Below are 12,882 nucleotides of genomic sequence, written 5' to 3'. Positions count from 1 at the left end.
TATCATATTCCAAAAATCATGTAAATTGATAAATTAGTTTTATTTTTCAAATTAAGAAAATTAACTTTTACATTACAGGAGAGAATATCTTGTCCGCTATTTTAAAACCAATAATAAAAAAAAAAAATCAGGGTACTTGTACAGTTTAATCAACACATTAAAAAATGAAAATATCGAAAAAAAAAAAAAAAGATTATATTGCATTTATCATTATGGAACAAAGTTCTCCGAAAAAAAATTTCACTTAATTTCATCAAGTAGTTTTTTTTTTTTTTTTTTTTTTTTTACAGCGAAAAAACAATTTATGATATTGAGCAAAAGGTTCGATTTTTAGGAAGAAAAGCTAATATTAAAAATGGGGAGGGAGTGTCGGAGCTTTAACCAGAGTTATCTCCCTGTGGCGTGTTTAACAAATTCCATAATGGCTGACTTCAACGCGCTCTCATAAAAACGTGTTTTTCCACTGTAAAATAAAAACTACTCGATCAAATTAAATTAATTTTTTTTTTTCCGGAGATCTTCAGTCCATAACGGATACGTACAATATAACCTTTTTTTTTTTTTTTTGATATTTTCATTTTTTAAGGTCTCGATTAAACTGTACAAGTCCTAAAAAACAAGTTAAAAACAACCTTCCAAATAATTTCTTCTTATCCTCGAGTGGCTTTTCATCAGAAACTTTGAGAGTCTACATTTCAATACTGCTTTGAGGCGATCATTAAAGGCAAAGGCTGGTTTATCAAACAAAATTGATGGAACAAGTCCCGAGAAAAAATTAAGGACATGCTGATAAAAAAAAAAAAATTAAACTTTATTTATTCCATTTGCTATTTCCAATCCTCTCATAATATTCTTCATCATTCAACCAACAATCCATCCCATTAACTCTTATCCATGAACAGCTTTTGGCCTTGATAAATAGACTGTTTAATAATAATAATAAAAAAAAACTTTCTTCATTCCATTCGTCACTTTTAATTCTCCCATAATATCATTCATCATTTAACTGACAATAATTCCATCTCCTTAACCATTTTTTTTTATGAAGGCCCAGAAGCCACTCGGGGATAAGGGTTATTGCGTTAGTAATGGAGATCTGATAAAGTGTCTTATTTAAAAGCTTCTTTCTCAGAACTGCACGCCAGTGGAACTCTATGCCGCTTGTCTGTTTCCCGCCTGACTACAACTTGAATGTCTTCAAGTCCAACATAAACAAACTCCTGACAAACCGCCCCCTTAAGTAAGACACTCTATCAAACCCCCCAATACTAATGATTACTACAATACTATCTCATTGATTACTGTACACGCAATAACCCTTATCCCTGAGTGGCCTTCGGGCCTTGATAAGTGGTGACCCCCATGTAAAAAAAATAAAAAATAAAAAAAGGGGGTGGTTCATCAGGAATTTGTTTATGTTAGACTTGAAGACATCCAGGTTGTAGTCAGGTGGGGCAACGGGCAAACGGAAGAGAGTTCCACAGGCGTGCACTTCTAAGAAAGAAGCTTTGTTCATGGAATCTACATTTTGATTTAGGCACAGATAAAGAGTGGGGGAAATTACTGACAATGGTTTTTTTTTTTTTTTTTTTATTTATTTTTTTTACATGGGTGTCACCACTTATCAAGGCCCAGAGGCCACTCAAGGATAAGGGTTAATAGGTATACATTAGTCATTGTGATTTTAGCATAGTAAACAGTGGGAATTTTGTAACTTGGATTACTTAGGGGGACGATTTAATTAGAACTTGTTCACATTGGACTTTTTTTTTTTTTTTTTTCATAGGTATCACCACATTATCAAGGCCAAGAGGCCACTCAAGGATAAGGGTTAAAGAGTGTATAGTAGAAATTGGACAATATAATAATCATTAGTAATGAAAATTTGTTAAATTTGATAACTTATATGGAACGGCTCATCAAGAACTTATTTACGTTAGACTTGAAGACAACCATATTGTAGTCAGCCGGAAAGCAGGAAAACGGAAGACAATTCCACAGGCGTGCAGTTCTAATAAAAAAGCTTTGTTCATGGAATCTACGTTTAGGTTTAGGCACAGATAAAGAGTGGGGGAAATTATTGATAGTGTTTACAGCTAGACGAGTGTTTCTTGTGAAAGTTTTGCGAGGGGGGACCATAGATTGAAGCTCAGTCGAACACTTTCTATGAAAATAATGATACATCAGAGACAAACTCACAACATCTCTTCTGTGAGATAGAGGTTGCAAGGAAGAGAAAAGGACATCTCCTACGAGGCTACGAAGTCTATTTTGAACTCTATCAAGGCAGGACAAGTCCTTTCTAGCAGCTCCTGCCCAGATGTGGCAACAGTATTCCATCCTTGGACGTACCTGGCTCTTATATAAATAGAGAATTGCATCAGCAGTGAGATATCTACTGGATCGATAGAAAGATCCCACCATTTTTCCAGCGGCCTTGGCAACAGATTTGATATACGTGTTCCATTTAAGATCAGGAGTAATGGTCAAGCCCAGAAGCTTGTCAAAACTTGAGGCCTCCTGAAGACGAGAGCCATTCATCAGCTAGACAGGTGTTGAAAGATTGGCGAGGGGGGACCAGAGATTGTAGCTTCATCCTTCAGTGGCTTTTAGCCTTGATAAGTGGTAATTTAATTTAAAAAAAGACACAAACCTGAGGAGTTTCGAAAAGAAGTCCATTCATATTGTCTTTGATAAGAGTAGAGTTGCCTGGAATGTCTCGGGCAATGACGGGAACACAGAGTTGCATGGCCTAAGTTAAGAAAAAAATGAACAAACAGAAGTTTAAATGAAATACAGAGAACCGTGTTAGGGATCGCTGCCAACATGTCTTATGGAATAAAAGAACTTGGAACGTGGATTATTTGCGATTCTTCCAGCGACTAAAACATACGCGCTAACTTATTAAACCGCGCTTTGAATAGCGAATTCTGACGTGGGGTTAAATTTGCTGTCGACGGAATGAATGCTTATTCGTATGCCTGTGAGTTAAAACAGATTTTCTTGAGTTATTGTAGAACCATGTTGTCCCTCCCAATAACTACCACCTCCAACGCTTGGTTTTCTTCTCCTTTATTCTATTCTGGCCGTGTCGTCTTAGCGATTGCCGGGGGTGCCAGCAAACTCACAATAGAAATTTGCATTATGTATATATCAGTCGTGCTCTGAGTGTACATGATAAAACACCAACTAACGTTGTCTACGGGATGGAACGATAAAATTATCGCCCTAAAGAAAACAACACTACAGCTTTATTTTTAAAACTTTTACTGAATGTAGCCGCCTTCAGCCTCAATCATACGGGCTCAGAACTAGGAGCATGCCTTTTCCACAACTCAGGAACTCAGCGAATACTCAGCTGATGGTGGCGATCAGGCTGACTTTGGTGTTGTGGGAGGTCATGTTGGTGATGTTCTCGACGTATGACCAAACGAAGTAGTCCAGCGGGTACAGGTCAGGGAAGAAGGGGATCCTGTGTGAGAAGGGTACGAAGATTAGATTATTTTACTGTCTTATCTTTTATCTCTCTGTTTTCTGTTATTATTATTATTATTATTATTATTATTATTAAAGAGTGGAACGATAAAAGTGTCGCCCTAAAGAAAACAACAGCTTGGTTTTAAAACTTTTATTGAAAAAAAAACATAAATTCAGCTAACTTGATTATGTAGTAGAGTTGACATTTATTCAATGTAGCCACCTTCAGCCTCAATCACTGCTTTGATACTGGTCAGGAACTGGGAGTATGCCTTTTCCACAAGCACCAGCGGGAGCTCGGTGAATACTTGGCGGATGGCAACAATCAGGATGGCTTTGGTGTCGTGAGAGGTCATGTTGGTGATCTTCTCGATGTATGACCAAACGAAGTAGTCCAGCGGGTTCAGGTCGGGGAAGAAGGACCGGCCAGTAAGAGAAGGGTACAAAGTTGTAGCACTCCTCTGAAGCTAAGCTTGGGTCTCTTTGTACTTGTGGGCTGGCACCGAATCCTGCTGCCACAACCTGGGCCTGCCAGCGGCCACTTGATTGTACCAGGAGATCACCACACTCTTCAGCACATCCAGGTACACTTTGGTGTTGACTTTCAAGCCGACTTCGAAGATATAATGTGGTATGATGTGGACCTCGCTTGAAACGACACCAAAGACCATAACCGTGGCTGGAAACTGTTTTCATCGCCTTGGGCACATCTCTGTTATTCGTGGCAATCCAGCGATGCATTTTGAGGGTGCTGTCAATGGTCCCGTTGTCATAATTTGGATCTGTAGAGAGCATCAGTGTGTACAGTGTCGCATCTCCAATCTTGCTCGTTAAACATTGTGTCACTTTCAAACATGATAGAAGGCTCCTATCGCTCTTGGGATTTGTACACGACTGGCCAACTAGTAGATGGTCTGCAACAAAAAAAAAGAAAAACGATTTTCATCAAACGGAAATGGAATCATGTTGTCTTTTCTAGGGTGACAATTTTATCATTCTACCCTGTATAAGTAGAGATGTTACTTTTTGTTGTCGATTCCTAGATTCTATTTTCTTGGTGTGATACCTAAACTGATCTGAGAATGCTCATAGACACATAAAGTATATTTGTATGAAATTCCCAAAAAATTGGCTTAGTCGTTTAGGAGTCTATAGAGAACGATCTCACACAGACACAAACGCACACACACTCACACAGACATATGCATAGAGATACATACACTCACACACACATAAACAGACATCCACATACATACACACACACACACACACACACAGACATACACATAGATACTCACATACACACACAGACATACACATAGAGATACATACACTCACACACACATACACAAACATCCACATACATACACACACAGACACACAGACATCCACTCACACACAATTCCTAGATTCTATTTTCTTGGTGTGGTACTTAACCGATCTAAGAATGCTCACAGACACATAAACCGGTTTTCATCAAATGGAAATGGAATCGTGTCATCTTTTCTAGAGCGACAATTTTATTGTTCCAGTTGACAGTCGTTGTGGCTAGGTGAGTGTTTTTTTTTGTGAACGTTTTGCAAGGGGGGAACCATAGATTGAAGCTCAGACGAGCGTTTGCCATGAAAATAACGATAGAAATCGTATTTATTATTGAGATGAGTAATTTGTATCTGTTATCCTCATTTTCTAGTAATTGTTGTTTCACAACGTTTCAGCCAACTATTCCTCTGTGGTTAACCGCCAGAGAAGTTGGCGGTTAGTCCTCTGACGAAGGCCACAGGAATAGTTGGGCAAAACGTGATGAAACAAAAACTATGAAGATGAGGTAACAGTCCACAAATCTAAAGCGAAAATGTATGTATGTTTGTATGCGTGTTCGCTTTTTCTGTATTTCTACAAAAGGCTTTTTTCAGAGAAGCGGTCGGTCGCCTAAAAACTTTTTAAAACTTTTTATATCACATGTAAATCGTAATATCTCACAGTTAACAACAAAGCTCGCCTTTCTATTTAATTTGCTTGATTTCGGGAAGATAAATATTCAACATTTGTCGCTCGCCACATGTGGGTTAGTCTTTTTCCTATAACATCTTGGGGGAAAAAAAAAAGCGTTCAGCAGTAAATGAAATACTATTCTGCAGTCAAACTTTACCTCATTAACTCATTATAACGGGCACCTGCCAAATCCAAGTAATTAAATAAATTCAAACATGTTTCCGTTAGCATCTCGTGGTGGGCAATCGTTAACGTCGCACGTTTTTTTTTTCACACTTTAATTTACAACTTTGCCTCAACGGTTCGGGTTCGGGTTCGATCCTCATACTTACCTACCAAAACATTTTTTTAACACCTCCCACCCCCGGAGTTTCCACACACACCTCCAAACACCCAGGCAACGCCGCCCGGTACCCCTCGCTAGTCTATATATATAAAAGTCAAAATGTGTGTTAGTGTGTGTGTGTGTGTTTGTATGTCTTGCGTGTGTGTGTGTGCAATGCACACGGGTGATGTGATGCGCAAGTGTGTTAGCTATAAGGTAGCGTCTTGGCTTACGCACCATCTCGCTCTCAGCAACCACCACTGGCTAGCCTTGCGCAAAACGAGAAGCCAAGTGCGTAAGTCTTCTCCTGTCAGTACACAGCCTCTCCATCATCAAGACCTCTGCTGTGCCTCCTCGTGGTCACACACGGTAACTGGTTGTCATGCGACTCCAGGCTGAATCAGTAGAGGATCTCGGAACAGTAGGGAGTCCCAGAGGAACTGTGCTACGGCCCACCGACGTGTGGACATGCCCTGACACATTACCAATCCCTATCCCAGCCATGGGTCAAATCGCCTCACTGCCTTGTGAGAGCCATGGAAATGGATAAGGCTAGGGGAGCAACCCCGACAGAAACGATGGAGTGGAGCCCCTTAGGCGGTTGGATGGCATACTTGCCTCCCTCCGGCAGCTCCTGCACCCTTGTTCGTCCCCAGCCGTCTCGACTATGTCTTGCCATTGGAATTGGGCGGGCCAGGACGAGAGAGTGAGGCCGATGCAGCGCAAGTCCTCCTCACTATAATCCAAATCCAGCGCAAGTCAGGGTGTCAAACATTGCGTCAACACCAAGCCCTGTGGTGATGGGCGAGCGGCAAAGCAGCAGGTGTGGAAATCACTGGGAGCTGTAGCTGCAAACCTGCACACAGGCGGCCCAGAAACTGGTCGTACTCCATTCGACCGAAGCAGCGAGGGGGTGCAGGCAACTGGCTGGCCGACCGAGCAGTCCTTTTCAGGATCACTCTGCTCGCCTCCATGGCATGAGGACGGGGCGATAAAAGGAGCCCTAAACATAGCTGCTTCACCATCACCCCTGGCCAGCATACCGCGGCTGGCGGGGTTTCCCTCACAGCGGTCGAGACATGAGAAAGAAAGGGTTGGTGCTTACCTTAGCATCATGGAATGTTCGTACTTTGCTCGACAACACCAGAACTGACCGACCCGAGAGAAGAACTGCTCTCGTAGCAAGGGAGCTTGCTCGTTATAAGGTAGACATCGCAGCCCTCAGTGAGACTCGCCTCTCAGACAAGGGTCAACTGACAGAGTCAGGTGGCGGTTACACCTTTTTTTGGAGTGGACGCAGCAGCGAGGAGCGCAGAGAGGCTGGCGTGGGCTTTGCCATCAAGACTGAGCACGTGAGGAAGCTGGTCAGCATCCCGGACGGCATCAATGACCGGCTGATGAAGATGCAACTCCCGCTCAGCAAGGCAAGAACCGCCACACTGATCAGCGCCTACGCACCAACCATGACTAACCCCAAAGACACCAAAGACCAGTTCTATGAAGATCTGGAAAGCCTCATCTCCGCTGCTCCGCAGAGAGAGAAGCTCATCGTCCTCGGCGACTTCAATGCCCGTGTTGGCACGGACCATTCCACTTGGGACCGGGTCCTTGGCCACCATGAAGTGGGCAAGTGCAATAGCAACGGCCTACGGCTGCTCAGCCTTTGCGCTGCACACGACCTTTCCATCACCAACACCATGTTCCGCCTACCCACCCGTAGCAAGACGTCGTGGATGCACCCACGCTCCCACCACTGGCATCTGATTGACTACGTCATCATCAGGGCAAGGGACAGGAGAGATGTAAGATTGACCAAGGCTGTGTGTGGTGCCGACTGTTGGACAGACCACTGCCTGATCATATCCAAAATGTGCCTCTACATCCAACCCAAGAGGCGGCCTCAGGGCCAGAAAGTCACAAAGCGCCTTGACCTGGAAAAACTTAAAAGTCCAGATGTCATCCATGAGCTACAGGAAGCAATCAACGACAAGCTATCTGTCCCCCTCACCATCTCGGACACTATTGAAGATCAGTGGGCACACCTCAGAGACTCCACCTACTCCATCGCTCTCGAAATCATTGGACCCAAGCAAAAGAAGCACCAGGACTGGTTTGATGAAAATGACTCTGAGATTCAGCCCCTCCTGGAGGAGAAATGCCAATTCTCTGTGCACATCAGAGTGACCCCAAGTGTTTCGCAAAGAAAGCTGCCTTCATCAACATCCGCAGCAAGGTGCAGGCCAGACTCCGCTCCATGCAGGATGCCTGGCTCAGCGCCAAAGCAGATGAGATCCAGGAGCATGCCGATAGCCATGAGATGAGGAAGTTTTACGATGCGCTGAGAGCTGTCTACGGTCCCCAGTCCTCTAGCTCCTCCCCCCTGCTTAGCTCCGATGGAACAACTGTCTTGAATGACAAAAAGCAGATCCTTGATAGATGGGCGGAGCACTTTAACAGCGTGCTAAACCGACCATCTTCCATCAACGATGAAGCCATCGACCAACTACGCCAGGAGCCTATCAACGAGGAGCTCGACATCCCACCCTCGTCAGAGGAAGTAAGCAAAGCCATCAAGCAACTTTCCTCTGGGAAGGCCCCCGGCCCCGACTCAATTCCAGCAGAAGTATACAAAGCTGGTGGACCTACACTGCTTTTAAGACTGACAGAACTCTTCCAATCCATGTGGGAGAGTGAAGAATTACCCCAAGATTTTCGTGATGCTACTATCATTCGCATTTACAAACGCAAGGGAAATTATCAGTCATGTGACAACCACCGCGGGATATCCCTTTTTTCCATCGCCGGGAAAATCCTGGCCCGCGTCCTTCTCAACCGTCTGCTGGTGCACCTTGAAGATGATCGTCTTCCCGAGAGCCAGTGTGGCTTTCGAGCGGGCCACGGGACGACTGATATGATCTTTGCTGCACGCCAACTGCAGGAGAAGTGTGTCGAGCAGCACCGGGGCCTCTACACCACGTTCGTCGACCTGACCAAGGCCTTCGACACTGTTTGCCGAAATGGCCTCTGGCGGATCATGGAAAAATTTGGTTGTCCAGACAGGTTCATCGCCATTGTCAGGCAGTTCCATGAGGGCATGACTGCTCGTGTCCTGGATGACGGCGACCCCTCAGAGCCCTTCCCTGTGACCAACGGGGTCAAGCAGGGCTGTGTCTTAGCCCCGACGCTCTTCAGCATGGTTTTCTCTGCCATGCTCCAGGACGCTTTCAAAGACAGTCACTCTGGCATTGTCATCAAGTACAGATATGACGGGAAATTGTTTAACATCAGGCGAATGCAGGCAGTCACGAAAGTGAGGGAAACCATCATCAGAGACCTTCTCTTTGCCGATGACTGTGTCCTTAATACCCCAAATGAGATAGAGATGCAACGTCAAATGGACGGATTCTCCACCAGTTGTGACAACTTTGGTCTCACCATCAGTACAAAGAAGACAGAAGTTATGTACCAACCCGCCCCAGGAGATGCATACCACGGATCCGGCATCACTGTCAAAAGGCAGAAGATTCATGCTGTGGAGCAATTCACCTACCTTGGCAGCACCCTCTCCCGCACCGCCAACATTGACACTGAGGTTAACCATAGGATCTCCACAGCGAGCCGTACATTTGGAAGACTTAGAGACAATGTGTGGAAGAGGAGAGGTATTACACTCGCAACCAAACTGAAAGTATAACGAGCGGTCGTCCTGACAACCATACTCTATGCCTGCGAAACTTGGACGCCATATAAAAGACATGAAAAACAGTTGAATGGCTTCCACCTCAGATGCCTCCGTAATCTTCTCAACATCCGCTGGCAAGACAGAATTCCTGACACAGAAGTCTTGAAGCGCGCGGGGCTCCATACCATCACCACCATAATCCGCAAAACCCAGCTCCGGTGGGCAGGACATGTCTATCGCATGCACGACAGCCGAATCCCCAAACAACTTTTCTATGGGGGAACTCAGCCAGGGAAAGCGGAATGCAGGGGGCCAAAAGAAACGATATAAAGACTGTCTGAGAACGTCCCTAAAAGACTTTGACATCAGCCCCCAGTCTTGGGAGAGTCGCGCTGCTAAACGTTCGGCCTGGCGTTGCGTCATCAGCCTAGGAGCCGACAGGGCAGAGAATCAACACATGACACACGACCAGCAGAAGCGCAAGAGGAGGAAGGAGAGAGCTGCCGGTTCACAGCCTTCCGATACTGCCTTCACGTGTCCAGAGTGCGGAAGAGTCTGCCGAGCATGGATTGGCCTCATCAGCCATCTCAGGACCCACAAACCCCTGACGCCGAACTGATTGATACCTTGGTCATCGTCGACTTCGTTGGACGAGCAAGAAAGAAAGAAATGTCTTGCAAAAACTTTCCACACAAGCGACGGATTTTCACCAGATAGGTATCATTTTGAAGCTCAAACCTTCGGGCAACAAATATCGAAAAATTGGCCAAAAATTCCATCATCCTTAACCAGACCCTTTTCTACAAGGAGGGGTGGAAAAAAAATTGTTTCTTCATGACAAGATGGCTTCTATGCATGCATCAACATACACAAAAGACGTGCCTTGAATTCGTTTAAATATTATAAAAACCAACCTACATTTGCCCACACGTCCCTAGCACAATGGATAAATGACAGCGTCATTATCTTAAGATTGCAGGTTCAATCCCAGTTATCAGATATTTTTTTTTTTTCGCTTTTCGCTGTTTTTTATTGGTTTTTGTTTTTCCAAACACGTTCATTTGTTTTTTTTGTTTTTGTTTGTCCAAACCCGTTCATTTTTTTTTTTCATTTTTTTGTTTTTGTTTTTCCAAACACGTTCATTTTTTTTTTTGTTTTTCCAAACACGTTCATTTTTTTTTTCATTTTTTTGTTTTTGTTTTTCCAAACACGTTCATTTTTTTTTGTTTTTGTTTGTCCAAACCCGTTCATTTTTTTTGTTTTTGTTTTCCAAACACGGTCATTTTTTTTTCATTTTTTTTGTTTTTGTTTTCCAAACACGTTCATTTTTTTTTCCATTTTTTTTGGTTTTTGTTTTTCCGATTTTTTTAAAGGAGTTTCACGTTCGTTTGCTGTTTTTTTTTGTTTTGTTTTTTTTTTCGATTTTTTAAGAAGCTTAAACAGGGTTATGACTTCACTTATTCTTTACCCTCCCTCCATACACACACACCTCCGAACACTTGGGCAACGCCAGGTACCCCCGCTATTAAATAAATAAAAAAGCTGTTGTCATACCTCCAAAATGGCTGCTGACATTCCTTCGCTGAGGGAGGAGTTGACAAGGGCAAAACTGGCTTTTATACAGGCTTGAGTGTCGGCCGGGTTCAGGCCAGGGATGTAGACAATGCCTTTTAAGCTGTAAAAGAAAAAAAGAAAAGAAAACATGTAGATGAACCTCCCACAAAAAAATTGCTGCAAAAAAAAAAATTGCTGCTGCAAAAAAAAGAGACTAATTTTTAAACACCAAAGACCATTAAGCTGTAAAAGAAAAAAGAAAGAAAATATGTATATGACACCCCCACCACCACAAAAAAAAAAAAATTAACGCAAAAAAAAAAAAAAAAAAAGACATGAGTTGAGACTAATTTTTAAACATACGAAATTAAAAAAAAATTTTTTTTTTTTTTTTTTGCATTTTCACCCCCAAACAAGGCACGGTGCCACTTTGATGTAGGGGGCTACTATCAGGGACATAAGTTGCAGGGGTTTTGCCAACTAATCCTTTGGCTGTTCTTCAGATGCTGCACTTCAATTTCTTGTTCTCTGTCAGTGAAGGAGAAATCTTTCACGACTGAGACAATGTTCATTTTTGTTCCTTTTCTCCACGTTAAAAAACGACCCTGGTGTCTAACTCTGTCTCGTGAGGGGGGGGGGCATTGTAAATAGGAACTAATCCTCTGGCTGACTGTGTAGGATTGAAACCCCTATCTTCAGACACTTCTCACCATGGTGCAGTGGATAGACATTAAATCTTTACAATTCCAAGTGAGCATTGTCTAAAGATAACGGTTTCAATCCTACCCAAAGTCAGCCAGAGGATTAGTTGACCAAAACATGGGCTCCCTCTACCCTGCTAGAAAACTACTTACGCCTGAAAGTATCCTGTACCCCTATAAGGCCACCATTCTCCCATGTATGGAGTGCTGTTATCACATTTGGGCTGGTGCATCTGCTGCTTGTCTCTCACTTCTTGACATGGTTCAAAAGATAGTCGGCAACCTGATAGGTTCTCAACTGTCATCTAGGCTTCAGCCTCTGTCGCATCAACAAAATTTTGCATCCCTCTGTCTGTCCTACAAGTATTTTAATGGTGGATGCTCCGACAAAATACAAGCCCTAGTATCCCCTCGACGTAAATACCCTTGTCAAACCCGACAAGTAGCAAAGTTCCGCCCCTACACAGTAGAGATCCCCAGGTGCCAGAAAAACTTCTATTCTAATAGTTTCTTCCCAAGAACTGTTAGACTTTAGAATTCCCTTCCAGGTTCCTGCTTCCCCAACTGTACTGACTGAAATTCAAATGTAATGTGAACAAACATCTTGCTGCTCAACTCCCTACATAGTATACCTGCAAATTATTTCCCTGATAGTAGTCCCCTATATTAAAGTGGCACTGTGTCTTGCTTGGAGTGAAAAGGTAATTAAAAAATTTTTTTTTAAAAAAACAGGCATAGTGCCACTTTGATGTAAGGGGCTATTATTTGTGACATAATTGCAGAGACACTATTTAGGGAGTTTGGCAGCAAGATGTCTGTTAACATTACACTTGAACTTCTGCATGTCAGTACAGTTGGTGAAAAAGGAACCCAGAAAGAAATTCCAAAGTCTAGCAGTTCTGGGGAAGAAGGCTTTCTTACATCTGGGGATCTCTACTGTGTAGGGGTGGGATTTTACTGTTTGACGAGTTTGTCGGGGGTATTAATGTTGAGGAGGTACAAGGGCTTGTAGTTCGTCATTATCACCTCAGCTGATTACAACATTGAAAGTTTCAAGTTTAGTGTGACCAAATTATCGTTGAACGGTCCTCCTACATAATCAAACTTTGTCCAGTCCCAACCATCATTATGAATCCTCTGGACTAGCT

General features: G+C 43.2%; 1 protein-coding gene across 4 annotated transcripts in view; it reads right to left on the bottom strand.

Moving 5' to 3' along the window:
* Positions 1-12,882, bottom strand: part of LOC145270403 (glycosyltransferase 1 domain-containing protein 1-like) — a 118,967-nt gene that overhangs the window by 7,459 nt on the left and 98,626 nt on the right. For all 4 annotated transcript variants that reach the window (XM_080126046.1, XM_080126049.1, XM_080126047.1 and 1 more), the window contains exons 10-11: positions 11,034-11,154; positions 2,654-2,752 (exon numbers count right to left, since the gene is read on the bottom strand). In XM_080126046.1, the coding sequence (XP_079982172.1) occupies positions 2,654-2,752; positions 11,034-11,154 (220 nt within the window). The remainder of the gene's footprint in view (positions 1-2,653; positions 2,753-11,033; positions 11,155-12,882) is intronic.

This window comes from Euprymna scolopes, chromosome 46 (assembly GCF_053919585.1).
Source record: "Euprymna scolopes isolate OS-2025 chromosome 46, ASM5391958v1, whole genome shotgun sequence".
Taxonomy (NCBI): domain Eukaryota; kingdom Metazoa; phylum Mollusca; class Cephalopoda; order Sepiida; family Sepiolidae; genus Euprymna; species Euprymna scolopes.
Note: the sequence above shows the minus strand (reverse complement) of the source record. Positions and strands in the feature narration are given on the sequence as shown.